The sequence below is a fragment of the Typha angustifolia genome, chromosome 6, assembly GCF_048772165.1.
Source record: "Typha angustifolia cultivar Huaian chromosome 6, ASM4877216v1, whole genome shotgun sequence".
NCBI lineage: Eukaryota > Viridiplantae > Streptophyta > Magnoliopsida > Poales > Typhaceae > Typha > Typha angustifolia.
Window position 1 is genome coordinate 7114842 of NC_133244.1, and position 23608 is coordinate 7138449.

Consider the following 23608-nt stretch of genomic DNA (forward strand, 5'->3'; position numbering starts at 1 on the left):
AAATCAAATGTACTATATACAAGGGTTGATCCAACCCAGATGAAAAAAAAATTAACATAGGTAAATCATTCATAAGAAGTCTCATCCAGAACTTGTGGAGGCAAAAAAGTTTAATTTGTCAGATCTTATAGAGCTACTTAGCATAAATAGTGCAACAAACAAAAGGTTTGGGACATCATTGACTAGTTACCTGAAGAAGGTAATCTTGTTCAGTAATAAAGGTCAAGCTATAAGAGCAAAATTGCTACTAGACTGAAGAAACCAATAATTTTGATGAACTTCCACTGAACGGAACATAGATGTTTTGGAAATTCATATCTTTCACTTGTATCAATTATGAACCACAGCCTTCTCATGTCCACAGCTAAATAAACCCTCAGCCCTTTGCCTGAAAGTAGAAGATGAAAGATAACGTCTACGTAATCCAAAACCAAGCAGATAATAGGCATTAAAAGTCAATCTTCCTTTTCTCCAGCATTTTTCAGCTATGTTGGTCCTATCTTTTATCACAGTTTTTCTAATGAAGCATAGAAAAGAGCACAAGTAACCAGAAGTTTGATTGTGGATAAATGACAGTTTCAGAAGAAAAATGGAGCCTTCTAGTTGAACATACAACATATTTACTAAGAACTACCACTTAAAACAAGAAAGGGTGGATGAATATACAATTGGAAGTACATATCCAAGTTTTACTTAAGTTTGGAGATTGTTTACATGGAATTTTCTGTAATATGTAGTTGTTGAGATGAGCAAGCCATGTCTGCAAAAAGCAACTAAACTAAGTAATGTAGGTCTAGTATATCACAGTACAGATAAAAAGCTACATGAAACAGTCACTAATGGTATTTGGAAGCATAAAGCTTAAGAAAATAATTACCATCTGATTCAAAGAGATTTGATTCCTATCACAGCGGAAGATTTTTGTGGGTGTACAAGACCCCTTTGTCACCATTCACCACTTGTCCACTACCTCTTAAGACCCTACAAAAAATGAACATCACATAATTCAGATAATCAACAGAGGAGGAAATGTACTAGGCATCAACAATTGAGAAAATCATGTAGACGAAGGCTAATTATTGTTATATTATATGTATGTGTTTATGTCAACCCTTGGGGTTCCTATGCTCATCAATATGTCGTTACTATGAATGTCTTGAGATGTGAGTTACATGCACTAGGACTTCTCGAAAAGTAAAATCAACGGTTATGACAAAGGACAGATCAGAAATATGTTCCAGATTTTCATTTTCAAGACATTCATAGTAAAAAGTAGTTCATTTAAGCTCTTTCCAATTAGTTGGATTCACTCCATGACTGTTGAATTCAACTTTTAGTCATCACTTCTTTTCTGTATTATTTAGTAAATAGTAAAAGTCAATTAATCTATATTTGCTGCTCCGAATGTAATGGCTGTGGAAGAAGCACTGACATGGTAGCACAAATTACCGCATCACCATGTAAGGAAAGTAGATTTACCATCGAGTCGTTAGCAATCCTTCAACACCAACAGGGCCTCGAGCATGAATCCTACTTGTACTTATGCCAACCTAGTCAAGCCATGAGAGATAATATTAGCAAATGGAGTAAATGGCACACTAGGATATGTGGAGCCAAAGAACATACCTCTGCACCTAGTCCAAAACGAGCACCATCACAGAACCTTGTGCTTGCATTATGAAATACAGCAGCACTGTTGGTATTAAATAACAGAGAATTCATTCACATATTTCTTATCTCAACAGGAATAAAAGTATAAATGGAAGAAACAAAATGAAGAGCTAGTTGAAGAGATGAAACTCTGCAGCTCCATTTATCATTATAAAATAGGAAGTCAACCTCTTCTCGCATATTGAAATTCTAAAAAGATGCAGAAGTCAATTACCTGTCAACTTGATGAAGGAAGACCCCTGCAACCTCAAGATCCTCTGCAACTATGCAATCAGTATGTGCACTGAAAGTAACCAAAGAACTAAATTATATAACTCTGCACTGTAGTACCTAGATCTTGCACATAATAATAAAATGTTGCTTATTTCCCTGTCTTACAGATGACAGTAACCAACAAATCCAAGCATAGCTTTATCTAAACTATGTTAGAAGATAAAAGTATAAAACCTGAAGATGTTCTAGGCATACCTCCCATAACGAAGTATATGGTTGACTGCAGCATGTACATCATCAACAATTTCGATTGTACAAGCCATTGAGTTATACTCATGATGAAATGATTCTGCCCTAGGAATACCCAATTCATCACTTGCTCTGGGTCCAGCATAAAGAGCAACTCCTGCAACAGGATTTGGATGGGAAAAGGAACGAAGAGAAATTAAAGTTGTTAGCAAATGCTGTCTGGTTGTGAACTCTTGCTTGTATGCTGTAGGGATTGAACCTATACAATGCATATGCACACACACTCACACATGCATGTTTTTATTATTGTACTTGTAGCCAAGATGCAAAGGCAGAAAAATAAATCATGCAAAACTTCATTTCAATTTCACTGAATCTAATTGCAGAGTGAACATCGAAAGCATGCTAAAAATGAAAAAAAAAAGAAGCCTTGAAAAATTACAAACAAGAAAGAAAGATGTTTCAAATGTTTACTGTAAAGTTGCAATCCTTGAAGTCAAAACTTTAGAAAATCGATGCAGAACTTCAATCCTACTCCAAATATGTTAATGCATATTGAGTGGTTAGTCCTCGAGCACAGGATTTCTTTCTTTTAGATATTCAAAATTACTTTGATCAACATACAATCAACTCTGACATCTAAAGAACTTTTTGAACCCTTCCACCCACAATTAACATCACTTCCAGTGTGATGATGCATGCATTAGTTATCATCTACAGTCCATGAAAACTGCATACAACATACAGAAGATACAAACCTTTTATGATCCATTGAATTTTGATGTGTCAAACTTTTATGCTATATAAGAAAGATAACTTTACTGTTTAACAGCAAACTTTGCAGTGGACATCTGCCTATTACAGCATTTGTTAATGATATAAACTTTAAAGCACAAAAGGTGCAAATCAAACCTTCTGTTTTGAGCTCCAAAAGTATGTCATTAAAGCTCTCTGTCTTCAGCAGATTCTTATGAATGAGAAGTGTTTCCTGTACATATCAGAACATTACCAACTAAGATCTGAGGGAGGACACTCAACAGTATAGTTAATATATTTTGTGTCACCTGCATGTGATGTAATCTAGGGAAAAGGACAAAGGAAAATCAATATTGAATTGCAACTATGACAGAAGTACCAAAGGGTAAGGAGCTTAGTGGCAAGGCTAGACCCTGATTCAGAGGTTCATGATTTGGTTAAGCTTGGCCAGGCTCAAGTGTCTTGTACAAGCTCAACATCCCATTATTAATTTAATACTTCACATCAGTTAGGCTGGACAAGGCCATACCATTTCTATGCCTGACCTAGTATTTGCCAACCTATCAATTTTTGGGCAAGCTGGTCCAACTTCACAGCAACCTAGATCTATGGCGGATTTCTCTGATCAGGCTCCGGGCCAATCAAGCTAGCCCTGCCCATTGACAACTCTATAGTGGAGGTATCTCTTATCCAAAAATTCAAGGTGATATAGCTAGGACAAGACTAAATATGGAGAAAAAATATCAGGGTTATTTTGTCTCTTACAAGATTGAAGGAAAATTCAAAAGCCTATATCATGAAAGGATGAGGTAAACCATAAATCAAACTGCCATAAATATGTTTAAAAAAAAAATTTCATCTCCCTAGAGTGTGACCAGGAGAAGTACCATAGCATTGCACGCTGCAGGATAATCAATTTTTGCATCCAATACAATGCGTTTTGCCATATCCATATCAGCTGATTTGTCGATGTAAACATGACAAATGCCATCTGGAAAGCAGACTCAGCTACTTCAGTCAACTTTCACTTCAAGTTTTTAAATGCAGCCCAAAAGAGAAAAGGGAAAGGATAGCATATTGCAATGGTACAAATTAAGGTTCAAGTGGTGAATAGACATATCATTTGTGAGAATAATTCCTCTTACCTGAATGACCTAGAACAGGAATTTTAGTTGATGCCTTGATTTGAGAGACAAGCTTATTGCTTCCTCTTGGGATAACAAGATCAATCACATCATCAAGCTGCAGATAATCATACTATGCATTCAAATTCTGCAATTTTGGTAATATATAGTCATCAAAAGAATACCGGCTTACTTTTAACAAATCTGGAATTTCATCTCTTGATGTCACAAGACCAATAAGCTTGTCACCTACAGTGCCTGGAATGGCCCCAGTAATGACCTAGATAGAGAGAATGGAAACCACAAATAATATTCAGAAGATTGTGAGGGTAACAGACAAAGTTTGAGCTATGTTACTATGTACAATAAGTGAAATTGGCTTTAAGATTTAAACCTTGTGGAGTATTGCATTTGACCTCATGGCTTCCTTTCCGCCTTTCAGAAGAAGACCATTCCCACTTCGAACTGCTAAAGATGCAATCTGTACCATAATGCCGAAATATGACAAAAATGAGAGAGAGAGAGATGTACTATGACTATTAGAAAGGACTAAGGAGTAGGATTTTTGAAAAGGAGGTAACTCATTCCTCAAGATAATAAATATACAGATTAAAATGGGCAGAATATTCAACAGAAGATACTCTATTTTACCTGAACTAATGCATCAGGTCGGGACTCAAACACAATCAACAGAACACCCAAGGGGCATGATGTCTTTTCCAGGATTAGCTCATCCGCAAGCTGAATAACCAAGGTAATGAAAAACAATTTCACGATGATAAACAGATTTAGAATGTTATAGTTCCACTTCAAAACATTTCAACCTAGATCCCTGAGCCCTGACCTCTGTTCTATTCATTATCTGTCCTATGGGGTCATCCATGTTAGCAAGTACACGAATTGAATTTGCAAGGCTTGATATCTGCCAATAGTTGAAGAACAAATTGAGTTGGACATGAAATGAAATACCAAAGCAGAAATATATAGGGTGGAGTACAAATAAGTTCTTCTCCATGGCCACTCATGGCCACTTACACTTAGCAGCAGTAGATTAGGGGAAGTCATGCCAAAAACTAAATTAGGATATAAATATGACGGCTTACCTTTCCTGGCTTCAAAGTTAATCTAGATATGAGAGATTTTTCATATCCAGCTTGTTGGGCAGCGGCAACATCAGCCTCATTTTCAGTTCTAATTAATCTCTCATTTGCCTCTAGGGAATCGGCAATGTTCAACAATATTTTCTTGCGCTCCTCAGATGAAATGCTCTACCACAGGGAAAAAGATTGCTAAAGAATCAGGCTAGACATCCAACAGCTGTATCCAAGTATTCTTATTTTACTGGTTAAACAATAATTAAAAGGAGATATGATTCTAAATAGCTAACAGTGAACAATGTATGAACTATTGCAAAAGAGTTGTCGGATGAAGGAGTATGTCATACCAGCAGTTTAACCTCATGAACTATACCTGGAGTCGCCTGGAACATTCTCTTGCTGAAACAGCCATCTCACGTGCACTAGTTTCCTTAGGTAATGTCCATGAATTTGCGTCCTGATGGAAAAGGGTGCCAATTCTCTCTCCTTGAAGTACTTTTATGATGCTATCAGTGGCAAAACCACTTAAATAGCAAAAGCAAAAACAAGGTTAGCCTACTTCACCACAACAGGAAACAACATCTAGCTGATTGAATAGATAGCAGTTAATTTTCTTGATGATTAACCAAGGTTTTAATTCTCTAGGACATAAAGTTTGCACATACTGCAACTTCAGAATGAGGACTAAAACAAATTTCGGTTCATTAACATCTCAAGGCCACATTTATCACACATTGATATCTCTAGCAAATGAAGCCAGCCTTATTATCAATATGCAGACCGACTTCCAGTGCTTCTGCTTCTGCGTATCAATGCAGCAGATGCAATTCATGCAACCAAACTATAAGTCAGACTACCCAATGCAAATAAGCATACGATGAAGATTGTCGCATGACCAATGAGAAATGTGAACTCTTACTAATAGTAAAATCAGGAATATATTTTTTAACTGTAGCTACTATTTATTGATAAGTTTAACAAATGTTCCAGATTTCAACACTAGCATTAGTATATATGAGATGTCTAGAAACTTTAATGTTAAATTTTTTGAGAAATATCAAACTTTGAATTGTGTATATATGTTTATATTTCAGATGGTTAAAAAGAATGAATAGTAAGACGGACTGGAGTTAGAAGGTAACTTTAGGCCTAACAGCATGCCATATTACATGTTGCATGTATGTATTATTAAATACAAACAACTGTCATGAAATATGGTTTGCAAGATTCACAATGGAGAAGATGTTAAGGCACCTTGTGATAACAACAGGAGTGCCTGCAGATGCAGCATAGACTGCAGCCTTCACTTTTGCAGTCATACCTCCTCTTCCAACCCTGGACTTGTCTCCAAAAGTTATCTCTCCTTGATGTTTTTCTTTTATGTATGTGTGTATAATTTTTGATTGCGGGTCACTAGGTGGACCACTGTACAGACCCTCCACATCACTGAGCAGAACAAGAAGATCAGCTTTTAATTCCAGGGCCAATAGAGCTGCTAAGCTATCATTATCCCAGAAGATGCCAGAGGAATCCTGCAAATTGGACTAGCTATCAGGTAAAGTAGAAGAATCCTGAAATGGTCCAAAAGACAACCAACAAGCAGCTCAGAAAGTGGACAGTTATACAGTGGCAAGTCAGAAACCAGCAAGCAGCTCAAAAATGTTACTCGACAATCTCTTAGAAGGAACTCTATTATTGATTAATCCAAATAATAGATACAACAACCCTTTTCATTGCTAGCACTTCACAAATCTTATGATTATGGGATTGATTTTTTTTACTAAGAGCGTGAAGCTTGTCATACTTACTAGTAGAATAAGTTGCGGCATGCATAAGAAACTAAGCAAATCATTGATTCATAGGTGCATAAAAAGATTTAGTATTGATGACTGATATACGGCAGAATAAGCTGCAGCATGCATAATAAAACATGATAGTTTGTAGCTTAAGACTTGTGCTACTACCATAGTTTGTGTATAATTACAAGGACCTATCAGACAACAGATGCAAAATGTATAACAATGTTTTTCAGCTGTCAATTGCCATTCAGAAAGTACAGAGCTAACTACAAGTCCACATGATCCACAGATCATACAAAGGATCACAAACAACATACCTCATATGGGGCTTTTCTAGTACTGATTGCATCATTCTCATTGAAGACAGGAATAACTCTAAGGCCTAACAGTGAATTAACAGTATCAGAAAGCTGCCTCCTAAATTCTGAATCCTTGAAATCACTATCAGTCACAAGAAGTTGAGAGGATGTCACATCAAGCTGCATTGCAAATTGCACATAAGGGATATATGAGAAGTTAAGGAGACGTACTAAAATACACATTATATCCTAGGGAAGAATCTTTTGAAATATGAAAAGAAACCACAAAGAGAACCTGACTAAATAAGGTATCATAAAGAGCCATTAAGCCACTCTGACCGACAGCAGCAGATGCCTTTCCATCAAGCTCTAGTTGTGGCTTTTGCAGATCAGCGAAGCTGGAGCAGTTCACAGTTTTATAGGTTTAGCAAGAAAATTTATAAATATCAAGAAAGCCTTCTCTCATGTATGAACTCAAGTTCTTGCAAACGTTAGCTTTTGTAATAGGAAGAAAAAATAAAAGTGCTGAACCTGCTATTGAGAAGTCTCCTATATCGAAGCCTCTGTCGTCCAACACCAACAGCACCTGAAGTAACCAAAATTACCTCAAAGCCTCGAGAATTTAGTTCTTTAACCTGCATATTTCATCCTAATTAGGAGAAAACTAAAAGATTCAATCCTGTAATTAAAAGCAGGATCTTGAAAAGAATCTCTAAAAACACTAGAATTTTTTCTTTCTGGCGAATACCTGCTCACATAGAGCTCCAAGTCTCCCAAGAGCCAGTCTTCCCTCTGTTCTAGTTACAACAGCTGTCCCCACCTATGCGTCATAAAAAACAACAGATTATTTGCCAAATATGTCGATGATAAATATTCAATTACGCGCAAATGGTTCCTAATGGAGAAAAAAATAGTTCAAAATGGATCCAAGGTTAATCAATGTATTTCCTAAGTAGCTCTCAAGCTTCTTTCCCCGCATGTTGTCTATTAGAACATCAAATCGCATTTAAATAAAAATAGATCAAAATGGATCCAAAGTTAATCAATGTATTTCCTAAGTAGCTCTCAAGCTTCTTTCCCCGCATGTTGTCTATTAGAACATCAAATCACATTTAAATCTGGAACAAATAATATAAATAAAGAAAGAAACGTAAATCAATTTGATCGCAATCAAAATCTTCTCTTCTTATCCCAAATTTAGCAGATTAAACCCCATTTCAGCATAAATTAGAAAAAAAAGAAGTAAATAACATAGCACATATTTCCTAGTTCCATTGCACCTAAAAATTCATCAAGCACAACAGCACGAAAAGAAACGAGGAGAAATTAGTGCAGTTACTTGCAATAACCCTGCAACATTGGCAACATCAAATAAAAGAACCAAATTCTTAAAGAAAGCTAGCTATTTCAAAAGAAAAAAAAATCCGGCCTTTAGTGTCAAGTAAGTAGCAGAACGAACTAAATCTTCAGGGAGGGAAAAAACAAAACGAAGAAGAAATCTACGAACTCATGAGAAATAAGCAGGAAGTAGAGAGATACAGAACCGCACTTTAATAACAATTCGTTTCACATCTTTGACAAAAGCTCGAGTTGGATCCATGGCGGACATTCGTCTCGCCTCTCTACTCTCCTTCTCTGTCTTGTTTATCTCCCTGGTTTACAAAGAAGAGGAGTGACGGCTAAGGAGAGCGCTAGCGCACGGAGTTTGGGGCCTTGGGCTGCTCGCAGGTGAGTACAAATCAAAGAGATGGTTACGGATCTCGATATCCAACGAGACTGATCACTTTCTCGTTTTCTCCCCCACAAAAGGCCAAAGAAGGGGTTTTTTCTCTTTCTTTTTTTACCAATGAGCCCGTGACTCGATTCCTGGAATTCAGAGTAACCGAGTAAGAATATATATATATATATATATATATATATGATGTCATTAAAAACTTGTTAAATATAGGATTTTTTTTAACGATAATTACACATAGATCACTTGGAATGCTGCCCATTTTTATATAAAGCTTATTAATTTATTTATTTTACACACCGACCCTCTTGACAATAAATAAAATCTCTAAAAATTCTCTCTATTATTTATTTATTTGATTTGTCTATTAAAAAGTATTATGTAAATATTATGCGACTAATTTTTATTTTACAGAAAATTTAACAGTGAAATAATACTTTAATGTTTTCCATTAAATACTATTATGAGGTTGAGAGATATTTTTATTACTTTGGAGGGCCATGTGCATCAAAAAATAAAAATAAAGGCAACAGTTTAGAGAGTTATAAGTATTATAAACTTCAAAAAGAAGGTTATTTGGTCATCTTAGATAGATATATTTATCAATTTAACAGCCATTCTTTAGAATATTTAAGGAATATTCAGACAATACAATAAACCCTCTCTTCTCGGGAAGCATAAATATATTTATTATTTGATTTAAAATAATTAGAATATAATATCTAATTAGTGATGCTAATCTGCTAGCCAACGGCTCTTATGATAGATTAGGTCAAAAAGTTTTGTTGTCCATGCCTGCACAGTGGAATCGATCAACAATAAAGAAAACCTCAACTAGTACAAAGTTTATTTAGGTTATTTTTTTGCATGTATATTTTTTAAAAAATCTCTTGTTTATTTTTATGTTATTCTAAATTAGTATTTATATGTATACCTTTCAACAAATATGTCGCCGGGTTATTTTTCAAGTTAAAGTCCCAATAATTTAATAAAGAAATATTAAGAAATTTTATGAAAATTATAATAAGGATAGTTTTATTATTTTTTATGTCTAAATTATGTAAATTCTGACGGTTATTTTAACTGTAAAAGAGATCCATGCAGAAAATAAAAATTTTAAATGTTAAATATAAAATCTTCAAACAGTCTGGGTGGTGTAGTTGGTTATCACGCTAGTCTCACACACTAGAGGTCCCCGGTTCGAACCCGGGCTCAGACAATTAATGTTTTAACTCGCATTAATATTTACCCTTTTATTAATTTTCTTTACTAAACACCTAGTAGAATTCTTAAAGCTTTGCACATCTTCATGTACCTATGATTTATTGCTATAATAATTTGACATCTTTAATTACGTAATTCCTTCATTTCTTTATGACGAACTTAAAAAAATTAAATATTTATTTAATTTTAACCTTTTAAATAAAAGTAAAATAATTTTTCAGAGCATTTTAAAGTAATCATGTGACCAGAAAAAACTTTATATTTATAATTATTATTTATTATCTTTATTTTTTATATTTTTAACAAATTAAATTAACAGAAAGGACGTTCCAAAAGTTTTTATATTATTATGAGTGTCATAAAAAGGTTAAATATAAAAATGAAATATAGTTCGAGGGCTTCTTTTAAAAATTTCGCCATATAGACATTGTAGGATATATCGTATCCTTCTACGGACGAGAAATATAGGTAGCTTTCCTCGCAAACGTCTTCGAGACGGGGAAATAATCTATCATAACTAGCACCATTTCCTAGGGTTCGAGCGAGAGATTACTGGAGACGAGATCGAGATGGATTGGGGCAACGTGACGACCGAGGATTTGATCGACGCCCTTCGCGAAGTTGATTGGTCCACTCCACCGCGCCCGATCTCCGAGTTCTTCTCCCGATTCACCGCCCCGAGATCATATTCCAAATGGAACAGCCGCCTCAAATGCAATCTCTACTAGTGAGTACGACAAGATTCATCTAACTCTTCACCTTGTGGACCAATTCTCGTATTAATTTGTCGTGTAACTCACGGAGTATGCGCCGATCTGCCAATAAATTGGGTTTATTACAGAAATTGTTGCGCATATATGTAATGCTAGAATTGAAGAATTTTGAAGCAGAATATAGCATTTCCGAGATGTCTACTAGTTATTATTGTTATTATTTATAATTATTAGTTCTTTTGGTCTCTTTGTTGCAGCTACAGGACGAACTATTTCATCATGGTCGTATTTATTCTAGGTATGTTGATCGTCAATGCGTTCTTAGTGGTATAGCGTTGATTGTTTTTAGCTTGGTAGCTTAGATATGCTTTCTTCTGCAGGGTTGGGATTTCTTCGGAGGCCACTTGCTATTGTTGCAGCTATGTTGACAGGACTTAGTATTGCATTCCTAAATGACAGGTAATCTTTTTTTAGTTTCATTGCTTTAGGATGATGCTGTGTTAATGTTGTTAGAAATTTAGGGTTCTGAGTGAAACTTGATTTTTGCTAATGATATGGGAAACTCCTTACCTGTTATACAAACTTACTGGTCGATATTTAGTATGAATTGATGTTCATCTGTAAGCAACTAAAACTTTGATGGCTTCACTTCTATATAGTTGGTAAAGTAAAATACAAGCTTTCTCATATATTTTCTGTCTGTTTGGAATTTACTCACGTTCACAAATTAGAAGAAGTTTGACCTCTACTGGCGATTATTCACAATCTGACTATGAGCTGTATAGCAACGTATCTTATGTTTCTTTCAATCGCAGTATCTGATGTGTCCATCAGGGGAATTTAGCTCAACATACATACTATCATTTTTATTTTACTTTTTTGTTATTATAGACTGCACTAATACAATTATTAGCAATCCAGGAGAAATTATGTTTGTGTGGCTATTAGGTCTATTATGATCTCTACTCTAGGAAATTTGTTGGAAATTGTACATGTGCTGCAGTACTGGTCAAGATGATAAATTGTCTTAGAGCATTGTAAACAAGACTGGGAGCAAGCAGCACATACAGATATAACACCCCTGAGATGTGGCACACAACCGTTGAGGAAGCATGACATTAGGACAAGTCAAGTGAGAAATCTATTGAAGTAATTGATGGAGGAAGTTATTAGTAATATTCTTATGAAATATTCTAACCTTCATATCCATGAACATTGATTGTTAAGTTGTTTTTATTAGTGATCCATGACTCCTAATTATTCCCCATTTCCCTGAACTCTTAAAAAGCAGTTTTGAATGATGATGTTGGATACAGTGCTTGTTTCATTGCTCTGTTGTATTATATCTGGTTGAATGAATGCTTGTAATTATTTCCCACCTATGTTTCTTGAAGTTTGTATTGCACAGCTTTGCAGTTACTTTCAATGAGAAAGTTACAAGGACTGTCAGACAGTTTTCTCCACATTTAGCTGCAAAGATGAGGCCACCTATAGTGTGAGATGCTTATTTTTTGATTGATCTACTTGCTGCACATGTTTTGCATGATGGCACTAACTAAATTTGCTAATGGCATCATTGTAATCAGGCCTGTTATTCGTGGACGGCCAGCTACCAGACGGGCTATTTACATATGTGGACGACCTCGTTGGGTGTTTGTCTTGATATTTTCTGCAGGTTATCCTATTACCACATTTTGATTCTAACAGTTTACAGGAAGTCCTTATTAGTTACTGAATAAGAAAAGAACTGACTTGTGATGGATCGTGGACAGCTAGTTGTATTGTCTGGTTGACCTCCTGTAGCCTTCTGACTGTTCTTTGGGCACTTGTTATTGGTCTGCTCGGTATGGAAAAAAGTGCATTTTTCTTATTAGATTAACTTTAATATTTTTTTAAGTTTTGATACATTCTTGTGTTATTCCTTTTCTTTCCTGCAGCAACTCTGCTTCATGCCAGCTTTAGAACGCCAAATTTGAAAGCACGTTTGAACACATTTAGAGAGGAGTTTCGAGCAGTATGGCGCAATTACAGTGAACTGTAGTGATATCCTTCTGAAGTTATATCTTGTAAGTAGCTCTCACCCTGACTCTTTATTTTAATGTACATACTCCTATAATATGAAAATACTGTGGATGAATCATGTCTGAGACATGTCCCTTTGGCAGGCTTTTTGAGTATGTTTGAGGCATCATAGCCTTTTCTAATTATGATCCCTTTATGTCAATTACAGTAATTTTCAGCATCATGAATGGGTCAGTTGGACATTTGCTACATCTTCTGTGACATGTGGCTACTTCAGAAGTAAAGTTTTAAATGTTTGGCTGATTGTGGAAAATAAAACAGTGGGATTTAGGGAATTTGATTATATGTGAGTTTGGGATTATGTCTGATTTGGGTGGATCAAGTGAGAAGAATGTGAGGCGACCTTGGTCATTCCAAAGCCAATGCATTTGGAGGCTCATTGTGGAGCCAGTGTGATTTACCATCTTGAGAGTTTAGATTCATATACTGATAGTTAGATCTACCTAGGCTTATTGTACCACAAAATTGATTGTCTTTGTGCGTGTGTTTTTCAACAAGCTTATGTGTTGTTGATATTAGGTCCGTCGAGTATTTAATATGAAATTCTTGGCCTTTTTTGTGCTCATATAGGTCTTTATATCTACAAGAGAGGACTCCTCGTCATATAATATTAATGATACTTTTTCTTTTTCAGGGATGTACTTGAAAATTGTGGTATACATGATAAATCGTAATTTGCTGGAGTATCATGAGACGCAGAAGTTATCATTCTTTTCAGGTTGATATGCTACTTCTTCAGCTCTTGTATGCGGAATGATAGCAATCAATTGTCAATTGCTGAACTTTTCAACTCTATACTAGTAAAGATTGTGATTAAGTAGTAAGTTCAAGTTCAATGATGATTCATGATTGCACACGACTTGATTTCCCAAGGATTATTACATGAGCGAATTACCCTGCTTTCAATATGTCCAAATGCATAGGTGAGGATGCAATCAAACTCTCCTATAAGTATTTGCACCATGTGATTAGGGATATGTGATTGAGTGTAGATCTGGTTGGATCCTGAGGTATCAGGAATCCTTTTTGGTCTCTCTTTATTCAAAGGGATTTGTTTGGTGGGAATTTACTGATTTTTGCCCTCGTTCGGGTTGCACATCATCCTGAGTCTTGATGCAATGACCTCCAAGATATAATTACAATAAGATAAGTAGCCCACCAACACCATGGGTCTGCAGAGTATGCTATGCAACTGAAATCTAATTATATTCCCACGCACACTACTGGAATGACTTGCTTAAGATCGTAAAAAATTGGACACCGCTTGTTTAAGAGGACTTTGTTTGTAGTTACTATTTAATTTTCAAAAAATTCAGGTCAGCACATCAATATTAAATTGGTACATAACAGTTGCAGAGCATGACATCTAAGCAAATCAGCAGTATAAAGTTGCTTGTGAATTTCTACCAGAAGAAATAAGATACAAGTATTAGGTCTCCTCATACCAAGTGTTCTGAATTTACTAGAATATGAACAACCTTCTTAAATGATTAGATACAAAGCTGGCAACCTTACAAAGTTGCCAAGTATAGGAACAACTAATTCTCAAAAAGGCCGCCACATGGAAGATGAACTCAACATAAAACAGCACTAATCGGACGGTTGTAATAGCAAGATTTTAAAGAAAGGGCATTAGTATCAGGTATCAAAGCTGCGGTCACCAGCGTCTCCTAAACCTGGTACTATGAACCTGATAACACAGGTAGTTAGTGCAGGCGTGGAACCAACCATAATAAATGTGGATGCCAATGCATAATTCCTACATGTAGTGGTTACTTGTTACTGTGTGTGCATCGATGTATAGATTAACTTTCATATGCATGAGTTATGCTATGGATTATCAGAACATTACCCTTTCTCATTCACTATTGGATCTATCATTCCAGTGTAAACATGAAGCCTGAGAAGAAAGCAGGACAGGAATTAGTTAGCAAAAACAATGTAGTGATTCGGGAAGAAATGTACCTCCACTCCACTCACCCCTGGAACTTCTTTCCCAGCTTCTGAAGAGCTGGAGGTGCAGCAACAGCAGATATCTGCATGAGCAGACATTTAGATTTAAGCTAGCTGAAGTTGAAGACAGAAAAAACGGAAGGATAAAGTTTAAGGCCACTGACAACTTTTATTTGCTTGTTGTCAACTCCACGCTCCTTCAACAAGTCAATTGCGGCAACAATTGTACCACCTAAAATAGAGGTTAAGCACGGAGGAGACCAATTGGTAAATTTGATAATGCGGATTAAGTTGAACTGTACAATATAATTGACAGGAAGCTGGTTATATAAATGTCGATCAAGAAAGAGTTTTTCCCCTCCTAGTTTGACCTTTCGTAAAATCAACATTTTATTTAACAAAATGAACAGAACCTATAACTGCTGACTTAGAGAGACACCAAATGGCAGCAGAGATATATCTGCTTTGAAATGGCAAGTGGCATTCTCCTTAAGACTCAAAGTCAAAATGCGCTTATTGATGAAAGTATCGAGGCAAGCTAAATATTTGAGTTAACCAAGGATTTAATTTCATGAAGGCATTACCAGTTGCGAGCATAGGATCAACAACTAGAACACGAGATCCCTCTGGAAACTTTTCAGGTAAGCTGCACTTGACAGGTAGAAAATATCATTTAGCACACTTTCATACATTGGTAAACATGATCCACAGATTTCAAGACGCAAGCATGTACAGAGATCATAACTTTTTCTACTTGCAGATAGGAATAGTAAAGCTAAAGATAATCCAATCACCAAAATATAACTAGCATTCAGCAACTCCTGCCAGCAAAAAGATTGCAGCACTGTCTAACTCTGTATTTTATACTTAAATTTTTTTAACTAAGTAGTCTCTTCAAGTTAGCAAACAGAGATTCCCAAAAGTCCATGAACAAACTGTAATCGATTCTTGAATTAAAACCTAAGCAAAATCTGTGGAAAGAAGTTGCATAAAATCAGACATTATCAGTATTCAGTAACTGAAGAAGAAATCCAACATGAATCAAATAGTTTTTATTACGTTTCATGTTTTCAGTTACTCGATGCCACCAAGGTAAGTATTACATATGACCAAACGCCTTCAGTTTAAACAAATAAGAAAAGTCAGTCTGCAACAATTCACACAGAGTTCATTTATGGTATTATTTAGGATATTATCATCTTAAAGGACAAAAGAAGTAACTATTAACTATTAAGCATGGAAATCCAAGAACAACTTACAACATTTTATAAGACATAAGCAGCCAAATCTACAAAACTTACACAAAAGATGAAATGGCTGTTGGTCAGCATAGACGAAATGGTTAAGATTCAAAGTTTTGGTTTTCAATCCATATAATGAATAAGGCTAGTCAAATTCATCCAATATCCATGGTACACACCTATAACTAAGGCACAGTTACCAAAACCAAGATCAACATAAAATCCTTTTGATTTTCTAATATATATAGTAGTTGTACACAGAGGTATCAAGAACAGCTACCAAGATTTTATCATACTGAACTAATTATACCAAAATAGGCGGGGAAAAAGAACCATAACAAAATAGATAAAAATGCCTAGACTTCTGGATACATAAGAAAACACAATAAGATAAGGACGCACTTGTTCAAATATACAGATGGTTGCAGTGTTGTCTCATCCCTACGCATGCCTTCATTTACATGAAAAGGAAATGTTACTATAGCGGAAAATGTCTATCTCAACTACACAGCTTGAAAGTGCACAAAATTTTTCATTCTCATTTCAGCCAATGATGGATCAATGCTTACCCAAGTGGTATGTTCTGGTTGCAGGCAAAACAGATCCAGCATGTTCAGCTAAAGCAAGACCAGCTCTCAATATGGGAACAATCTGCTAGGTGAAAGAACAATTAACAATGGACTTTATCGATATCCTGAATGAATTGTCTACACTCTATTGCTCAACAATGATGAGTATAGCATACCGCCACAGGCTCCCGTGGATCAATAAATTCAACATTAGCAACCCCCATCGGCGACTGAATCTCTCCAGTTATTGTAGGCTGCAAGTATTTAAGAATCACATTAATTGACAGTCAAAAATCAGAAAGATATAACAATCAAGCTACTAATTCTGTAACAAGGGCATCCAAATGCATGAGCCTCCCATCCAGATGGGATCCAACAAGATACCAATTCTGTCAAAAATATGAAAACAAAATAAGATGTTGGTAAATAGTGATTAAGATTATAAGGTTTCAGAGAAATTCTAGCATTTCTCAACTATATACCACTCAGCTTTATTTCGAGCAAGGGGAAAGGACAACAGTTAGTTGTTATATAGATGCTAGGCCAGCTACTCATTTAAGATAATTAATTTTTTTCAGAAACTGACTGATCAAGAACTCTTCGGTAAATATATCTTCCAGATCATAGATATGATTGCCAACCGATCTTTGTACAAAGAAATATGGCCCTAAGATCAGCGGGCCAATCAGTCCATTTACACATACAGATTTCAGAATGAGATTTTTTTTCAAACAGGAAATGATTGCCATTGTCGCCTCAATTTTTGTGTAAGGAAATATTATTTCCCTACTAAATATAGCATCTTCCTATTGGATAGGTGCCTATTTGTTGATCTTGATAACTAGTATGTAGTTAAACCATCAAAAGCTTCATGCTAGATAATGCAAGTGATTTGCTTGGATCATTGTCTTGCTTGGAGTACAGAATACTTCTTTTCGTGCATTGTAGGTTAGATGCTGCCGTAGGTCGAACTCATATTATATAAGTTTCAATCCTTATTAAAAATATCAGCAAATGTATACCCAAATCATACACCACAATACTAACAGTTACAATAATGTCAACGAGATGAGTGCCTATAGGGTAAATCCAACTCACCAACCAGTCTCTTGAAGCTTCGTATATGAGCAATCTCCCGAGCTCTGCCATCGCATTCTCTACAATAAAAATAAAAAGATGTTCATAACAAAGAACTAGTAATCTCGCACTGAAGTAAAGATTGAGATGAGAACACTAACATCTGCTCATGGATTCGAAATATCTAAAAAAGAGAAGTTAACATTACAACAACGACAACAAAAGGCATGCACAAGAAACTAAACATATTAAATATAGGCCAATCCTGCACGTTTTCACGAACTAAATCTATCGAGCACATCGTAGTCAAATGAGCCACTTACTAAAAATAGTACAAGGAGTCTGCTCGTTCCTAAGAACAGAGATCCAATGCTTGATCAACGGATGCGGCGGAACCATAACCTACACTCCAATATCAAACTAAAATAAGAACAAAAGAGATTAAAAAAAAATATCCACCAAATCCAACGATGGCATAAGAATGTAGATTGCCTACCAGCATCCTATCATCCGAAACGTCATTCGAATCCATTACGGCGGCGGCGGCGGCGAGTGTTTCTCTTCGCCACGCGGTCGTCGACTTGGGTTTGGGAGAAATGGCGAGCTTGTTAGGGTTTGAGATAAGAGAGAACCGTGGGTTAATTGCGGGAATACTTATGGATGAGATAAGGGGGTGACGGGGGGAAAGCGTCGCCGATAATTGCGGCGTATCGGGAGGGCGATGCAGTGATCTCAATGCTGCCGCCATCGGAATAATCCGGAGAGAGAGAGAGAGGTGGGATTTGGGAAGTGACAAAAGTAACTGCAATCCGGGGAGGAGATCGATGCAAGTGGTTTCTGTACAATAAAGGGTGTTAACAGGCCGGGCTGGCCCAATTCATTTTGATTTAGGAATGTATGCGATAAAAAAAAATCAGGGGCATATATGAAAAATGGTGATGAAATTAAGTAAAATTATTTTTTTCTTTACCTGCATAACCGTCGAAAGTTTCTTATATAATTTTATATATATATATATTTTTTTGATAACTCAATAACTTACGGACAAAATTATAAATATGCATAAAAAAGAGAGTGTTTTATCATTTTATAGTTAAATTAATTAATTTAGTGCAATTAATTTGAGTGGTGTCCAGATAAAAAAATACAAATTTTTAGGAGGTTTTTTTCCCAAGAGTTATCCACTTAAAAAACGTAAAAATATCTGTTTTTATAGGAGTATTTACATAAATAAGATATTAAAAGGGTGTACATGAAAAAAAAAAACCAAAGAAGAATACCCAACTAAAAATCTCATCGTACTTTGCACGTCGGGAGGACCGGTCTACGACTCTACATAGAGATCCCAGAGCTCTCTTCCGAAATAGGGTTTATTGGGAAAGACGAAAGGCTCCGATTTGGCTTGGAATTGGGATCCAAACATGGCGATCTAGCTTTTGTAGTGCTTAGATTACGATGCCAATGGAGGAAGGTTACACCAGTCTTCCCACCAGCCATTTGCTAGGTTCTGTTCCGGTACGATCTTTCCCCTTTCTCCCATTTCGTCATTAATGGAAGCTCGAATTCTCTTGTACTTAAGTTGCTGATGTATCCAATTGCCTCTTTGATCTTGCTTTAAATCGTATGAATTGCTTGCTGGATGCTCTTTTGCATTAAAATCTACTTAGGGTTGACTTTCTTGATGTGATTTTTGGATAGGCTGCGGTTCCTGAAGAGAAAAGGCCCACTGCTAGCGACGGTGATTAGCTGACTCGAATCTGCTCTGTTCGTAAAGTTTCATAGAAATTACTTGAATTGTTTTAATATTTGTTTTCTATTTGCGCAGCGTCGACATCCAATTTGCAAATCTTTCCGCCCACTAATGGAGGTTATCAAACACCTGGAAGTCCAGCTGGTAATTGCAATGTTATTTTTAGTTCATATTTTGATTTTGGGAATGCTGATTGTGTTAGGCATGTGAAGTATAAGTCAAGATGAAACCTGCAAAATTTCTGATAACCAGTTCCTTACTACATAAGGTTAGATTATCATATGTCACAACATTTATTCAAGGTGAGCTAATAGGATTTTACAACAGTGATAGAGCCTGATGGTGTTAAATTAGTTTGAGTTGAACATTATATCTAAAATTTCCTTCTTTATGCTTGGTTAGACGACTTATTTCCTTCTCAGAAACCTTGTTTGTCATGTTATTTTCCACTGAAATTGCAGTCTGGTCTATGTAGCCTATCCTAACTTTATTCCAAAAAAAATTGGTTAGTTTGCTATTGTCTTATTTACTTCTTTCAGCTTCAAGAATCAAATGGAGAAACTTTTGTTGGCTGTTGTGGCGATTCAAAATGATAGGATAATGGTTATCTAGTTGCTACTGTTATTTTCAGTACCTATTGTTCATATGCAAGTTTCTACTGTTATTACAGATGGAGATGCACAAACCACAACAAATTGGAAAGGATTCTTTAGTGTTTCATCGTACAGCCCATATTTCAATGTTGACACTGATATCGTGGTTGATAGACTCATCTGTTCAGTGTATCCCATGGATGGTTTTTTCAGGAAGATTGACAGCAATCCTGATTTGTAAGTTGTTCCTTATTGTAATTTATTGCTGGCTTCTTTTCTTCTCTGAAGATATAGGTACCAACAATTCCTATATATGGGTGTTAGCTTTCTTTTCTTTTATCCTAACTTCCACTCTTTGTGACTGTTTTTTTCACAACAAATTAGCAAGTATTTCACCTGGTAATTGGATGTTCAGGATCTTAATCTTCCTTCAATTTTTTTTCGTCTTCTAGTTTAAGTACTTGAATGAAACTAAAGGAGAATTAGATACAATAATCTATCATATTATGTCAATTAAACAACTTTTGCTTAACTTTCTTCTTGCAAAATCTGAAGTCCAGCTGAACTACTATATTTGAATGCAAGATTTGGCCTTCTTTGGTTTGACATTATCATCGATGCAGATAATTAAAGTTATCTCCACTTAGGAAGCACTTCAGAAGACCATTTACTTTTTACATGGTTTAGCTATTTGCTGATCGGTGTCTTATCTTTAATATGCATATTGAACCACCTTAACATAACTGGACTTGTAATTCTCAGAAGATTGACATTTGCTTCCTGTGATACTGCATGAGGTCATAACTTTCAAGCAAAGTAAAGACTTGAAACAGGTGCAGTTTACAGTATTGTGTTTTCTCTTCTATGAGATAATGGATGCTTATGAATCAACGTTAACATGTATTATCATGATATTCTTAGCATTGTCATATGTGTGTGTACCTTTTCAATCTAGATTTTACATGATGTACTGGATTATTATTTATTAACTTGCACATGGAGGATTTGACATATATTATATTTGTTTAATTGGTTAACTGGGAGTTATCAATAACTTTATCTTTATTTACTTGCTAAATTTCTGACAATCTTGTTTTGGTGCTTTATTGCATCAGTTAGATGACTAACTATAGGAACATTCACAGATATGGCCTTGTTTGGATATCTACTACGTTGATATTCGTGCTTTCTGCCTTTGGAAATTCTGCCACTTATTTGATGCAAAAAAGAAGTGATCCAAACTATTCCTGGAACTTTGATGTCAACTATGTAAATTGGGCAGCATGTGTCATATATGGATATGCTATCGCTGTACCTGCTATATTTTACTTCTTGCTTCAGTATTTTGGATCTCCTGCAAGTCTCGTGCGTCTTTGGTGTATGTGGGGCTATTCTCTGTTCATCTTTATTCCAAGCTCCGTGAGTATCTTTTGCCATTCTTGCTTTGTCCATATAAAATGAGCAACTAGGGAATGGACAGTCATCACTATCCTTTTTCTTTGGCCTTATTATCTAATGTTTGACAGAAAATGAGCAAGTCAAGATGCATGTTTTTGGGCATTACTAACTAAAACATATGTTGGAGATGATGATGGTGGTTGAGAAATTCCTCTACTTGATCCTTTCCATTTGCAAATCCCAAAATAATGTGATCAAGGTTGGAGAAACTTGTTGAGTGTAAAGCAGTATGATTTAGAAAGGATAAATGCTTCTTGGATTTGTGAAGTTTTTCTGTCATTGTTTTTGCCTACTACACCTTTCTTCATAAGTTATTTGTATCTAGGAACTCAAGTAGATCTCACCTGAATTATGCCAAGTTTTTGTTTTACCATGATCAGATCCTGCTCCTCTCGCTGTTGTGATATCAATATCTGGTGGGTCAAAATGAACTCAGTTAATCAAAGTTTGATTAGTATAAGATGCCTGACAACCATTTCATCTTACTCTGTTAGTCTGTTTAAGTATTTTATGGCAACTTTTCTTTCTCTTTCCAGTTTTAGTGACAAATTTCAATGAGTAGTGGAAATTTACCTTGTTTGAAATGAAATTGCAATATAACATACACCATCCGTTGCACTATGCTGATTATCTTTCATGTGGACAAGGAACTTTTTTATCATCAGCTAACTAGAGATCTTTCAAACCATACTGCAGTTGTTGTTGATTGTTCCTGTTGAGATCTTCCGCTGGATCATCATACTTCTTGCCGGCTCTGCTTCATCTTGGTTCATTGCACTGAACTTAAAGGCCTACACTGAGGGCACTGATATGGTGGCTTTAGTTGTCAGTGCCCTGGTGTTGCAATTTACTTTAGCTCTTTTCATAAAGATTTTCTTTTTCGCTTAAGGTGGCATGGGAAATGTTAGCTCAGATGCAGCTTCTGATCTGTAGGTATATAGGTACGCTTCAGAATAACATAATGTCATAATCTGCACTTAATGTAGTCTTTAATCTGTCAGTTTATTTCATGAGCCATGACATGTTATGTTTCTTTAGAATATGGATGCACTACATGTCTACATCTGAGGAAAATGAGAAATGCTAATAATTGAAGGATCCAGTAACTTCAAATGTGTTGAAGATGTGAGAATCATAACTAATGGAAAATAGCAACCCTTTGTAGACTTTCTTGCTACTACTCAAATATGAGAAATCTAGGTTTAATATAGGCTATGTCTAGAGTCAAACTGGAATTCCACATATGTCAGCGGTTTTGAATCACCTGAGCTAATTGCACATATATCATCTTTTTTTTGACAAACTGTACGGTGCGGTGAAAGTCATTTCATTAAGTTCAAGTCCTAGAAAGGAATGAAAGAAGACTTTTTGATAAATTATTTCTCTTTTGATTTTAAACTTTTGCAGATGTTAATTTTGTTAGTTTAGGGTCTGTAAAAGGCACTAGCATCTTCAAGCACATTGCTGTTATTATTGTGATACTACCTGAGAATAACACGGTGTATTTTATAAAGATATCTATGAATAGATCACATGGAGTAAAAGATAACCAAGAAATTTTGTATGTGTTAATTCAATATTGGCTGATGGTCTTTAGCTTGTCTTTCTACAGATGAATCTGGAGGTTATACGTGTTTTACATCATTCCCCTGAGACACTATTTGACAATATCAGGTGATGTGTTTTAGTTGACATAGTGACCCGGAAGATTGGCCACGAGATGATGGCGAGTCTGTAAAATGCTATATGAAGTCGTGCTGGAATAATTTTCAAGTTGCTTGTGTCTGCTGTTTCTGATATCGTGTGCATTGAGCCATTAATCATGCAAGATGAACTTTAACGTTTCTGTTGATGAGTTTTGGAGCTTTGTACTTTTCTTTTTGCTGGAATGTTGCCGTTTGTTTCCATCTATAAGAAAACCTTTGATTGATATTACCTGATATTTTTCTTAGAAATTATATTCCATGGAGTACTCACCGCGTGCTCTTTTCTCTACCGATTATTT

The 23608-nt window shown here is 35.7% G+C and overlaps 4 protein-coding genes and 1 non-coding gene across 8 annotated transcripts; 3 read left to right on the forward strand and 2 right to left on the reverse strand.

Moving 5' to 3' along the window:
• Window positions 1–92: 92 nt before the first annotated feature.
• On the reverse strand, window positions 93–9049 carry LOC140761214 (delta-1-pyrroline-5-carboxylate synthase 1-like). 2 transcript variants are annotated; one of them, XM_073098461.1, is made up of 21 exons: window positions 8758–9047; window positions 7957–8028; window positions 7740–7843; window positions 7504–7606; window positions 7227–7388; window positions 6365–6642; window positions 5484–5634; window positions 5117–5281; window positions 4858–4935; window positions 4665–4754; window positions 4408–4494; window positions 4207–4293; window positions 4035–4131; window positions 3777–3880; window positions 3046–3121; window positions 2140–2290; window positions 1886–1954; window positions 1627–1693; window positions 1480–1550; window positions 878–981; window positions 93–388 (listed from the first exon to the last, which is right to left on the reverse strand). In XM_073098461.1, exons 1-20 carry the CDS (start codon window positions 8815–8817, stop codon window positions 906–908), a joined length of 2148 nt encoding a protein of 715 aa, XP_072954562.1. In that variant the 5' UTR covers window positions 8818–9047; the 3' UTR covers window positions 93–388; window positions 878–905. The 2 variants fall into 2 exon arrangements, with proteins under 2 accessions (XP_072954562.1, XP_072954563.1); XM_073098462.1 differs by lacking the exon at window positions 93–388 and adding an exon at window positions 416–760 and having other exon boundaries at window positions 8758–9049.
• A 1039-nt stretch (window positions 9050–10088) lies between these two features.
• Window positions 10089–10162, forward strand: TRNAV-CAC (transfer RNA valine (anticodon CAC)). The gene has a single exon. It is a non-coding gene; the product is annotated as a tRNA-Val (tRNA).
• A 456-nt stretch (window positions 10163–10618) lies between these two features.
• Window positions 10619–14970, forward strand: LOC140761119 (PRA1 family protein A1-like). 3 transcript variants are annotated; one of them, XR_012104544.1, is made up of 9 exons: window positions 10620–10894; window positions 11138–11178; window positions 11261–11339; window positions 12289–12375; window positions 12467–12555; window positions 12653–12724; window positions 12818–12946; window positions 13597–13680; window positions 14849–14970. XR_012104544.1 is itself a non-coding variant. In XM_073098318.1 (8 exons), the coding sequence occupies exons 1-7, from the start codon at window positions 10737–10739 to the stop codon at window positions 12919–12921; spliced, it is 630 nt and encodes a 209-aa protein (XP_072954419.1). In that variant the 5' UTR covers window positions 10619–10736; the 3' UTR covers window positions 12922–12946; window positions 13111–13555. The 3 variants fall into 3 exon arrangements, 2 of the variants coding, with proteins under 2 accessions (XP_072954419.1, XP_072954418.1); XM_073098318.1 differs by lacking the exons at window positions 13597–13680; window positions 14849–14970 and adding an exon at window positions 13111–13555 and having other exon boundaries at window positions 10619–10894; XM_073098317.1 differs by lacking the exon at window positions 14849–14970 and having other exon boundaries at window positions 13597–13818.
• On the reverse strand, window positions 14330–18630 carry LOC140761118 (uracil phosphoribosyltransferase-like). Its single transcript, XM_073098316.1, has 11 exons — window positions 18299–18630; window positions 18126–18204; window positions 17824–17882; window positions 16902–16979; window positions 16726–16807; window positions 16559–16607; window positions 15500–15561; window positions 15080–15147; window positions 14943–14998; window positions 14815–14862; window positions 14330–14652 (listed from the first exon to the last, which is right to left on the reverse strand). The coding sequence occupies exons 1-11, from the start codon at window positions 18548–18550 to the stop codon at window positions 14601–14603; spliced, it is 885 nt and encodes a 294-aa protein (XP_072954417.1). The 5' UTR covers window positions 18551–18630; the 3' UTR covers window positions 14330–14600.
• A 448-nt stretch (window positions 18631–19078) lies between these two features.
• Window positions 19079–23538, forward strand: LOC140760829 (uncharacterized). Its single transcript, XM_073097858.1, has 7 exons — window positions 19079–19317; window positions 19501–19540; window positions 19628–19696; window positions 20223–20382; window positions 21291–21564; window positions 22300–22544; window positions 23216–23538. The coding sequence occupies exons 1-6, from the start codon at window positions 19258–19260 to the stop codon at window positions 22489–22491; spliced, it is 795 nt and encodes a 264-aa protein (XP_072953959.1). The 5' UTR covers window positions 19079–19257; the 3' UTR covers window positions 22492–22544; window positions 23216–23538.
• Window positions 23539–23608: the final 70 nt, after the last annotated feature.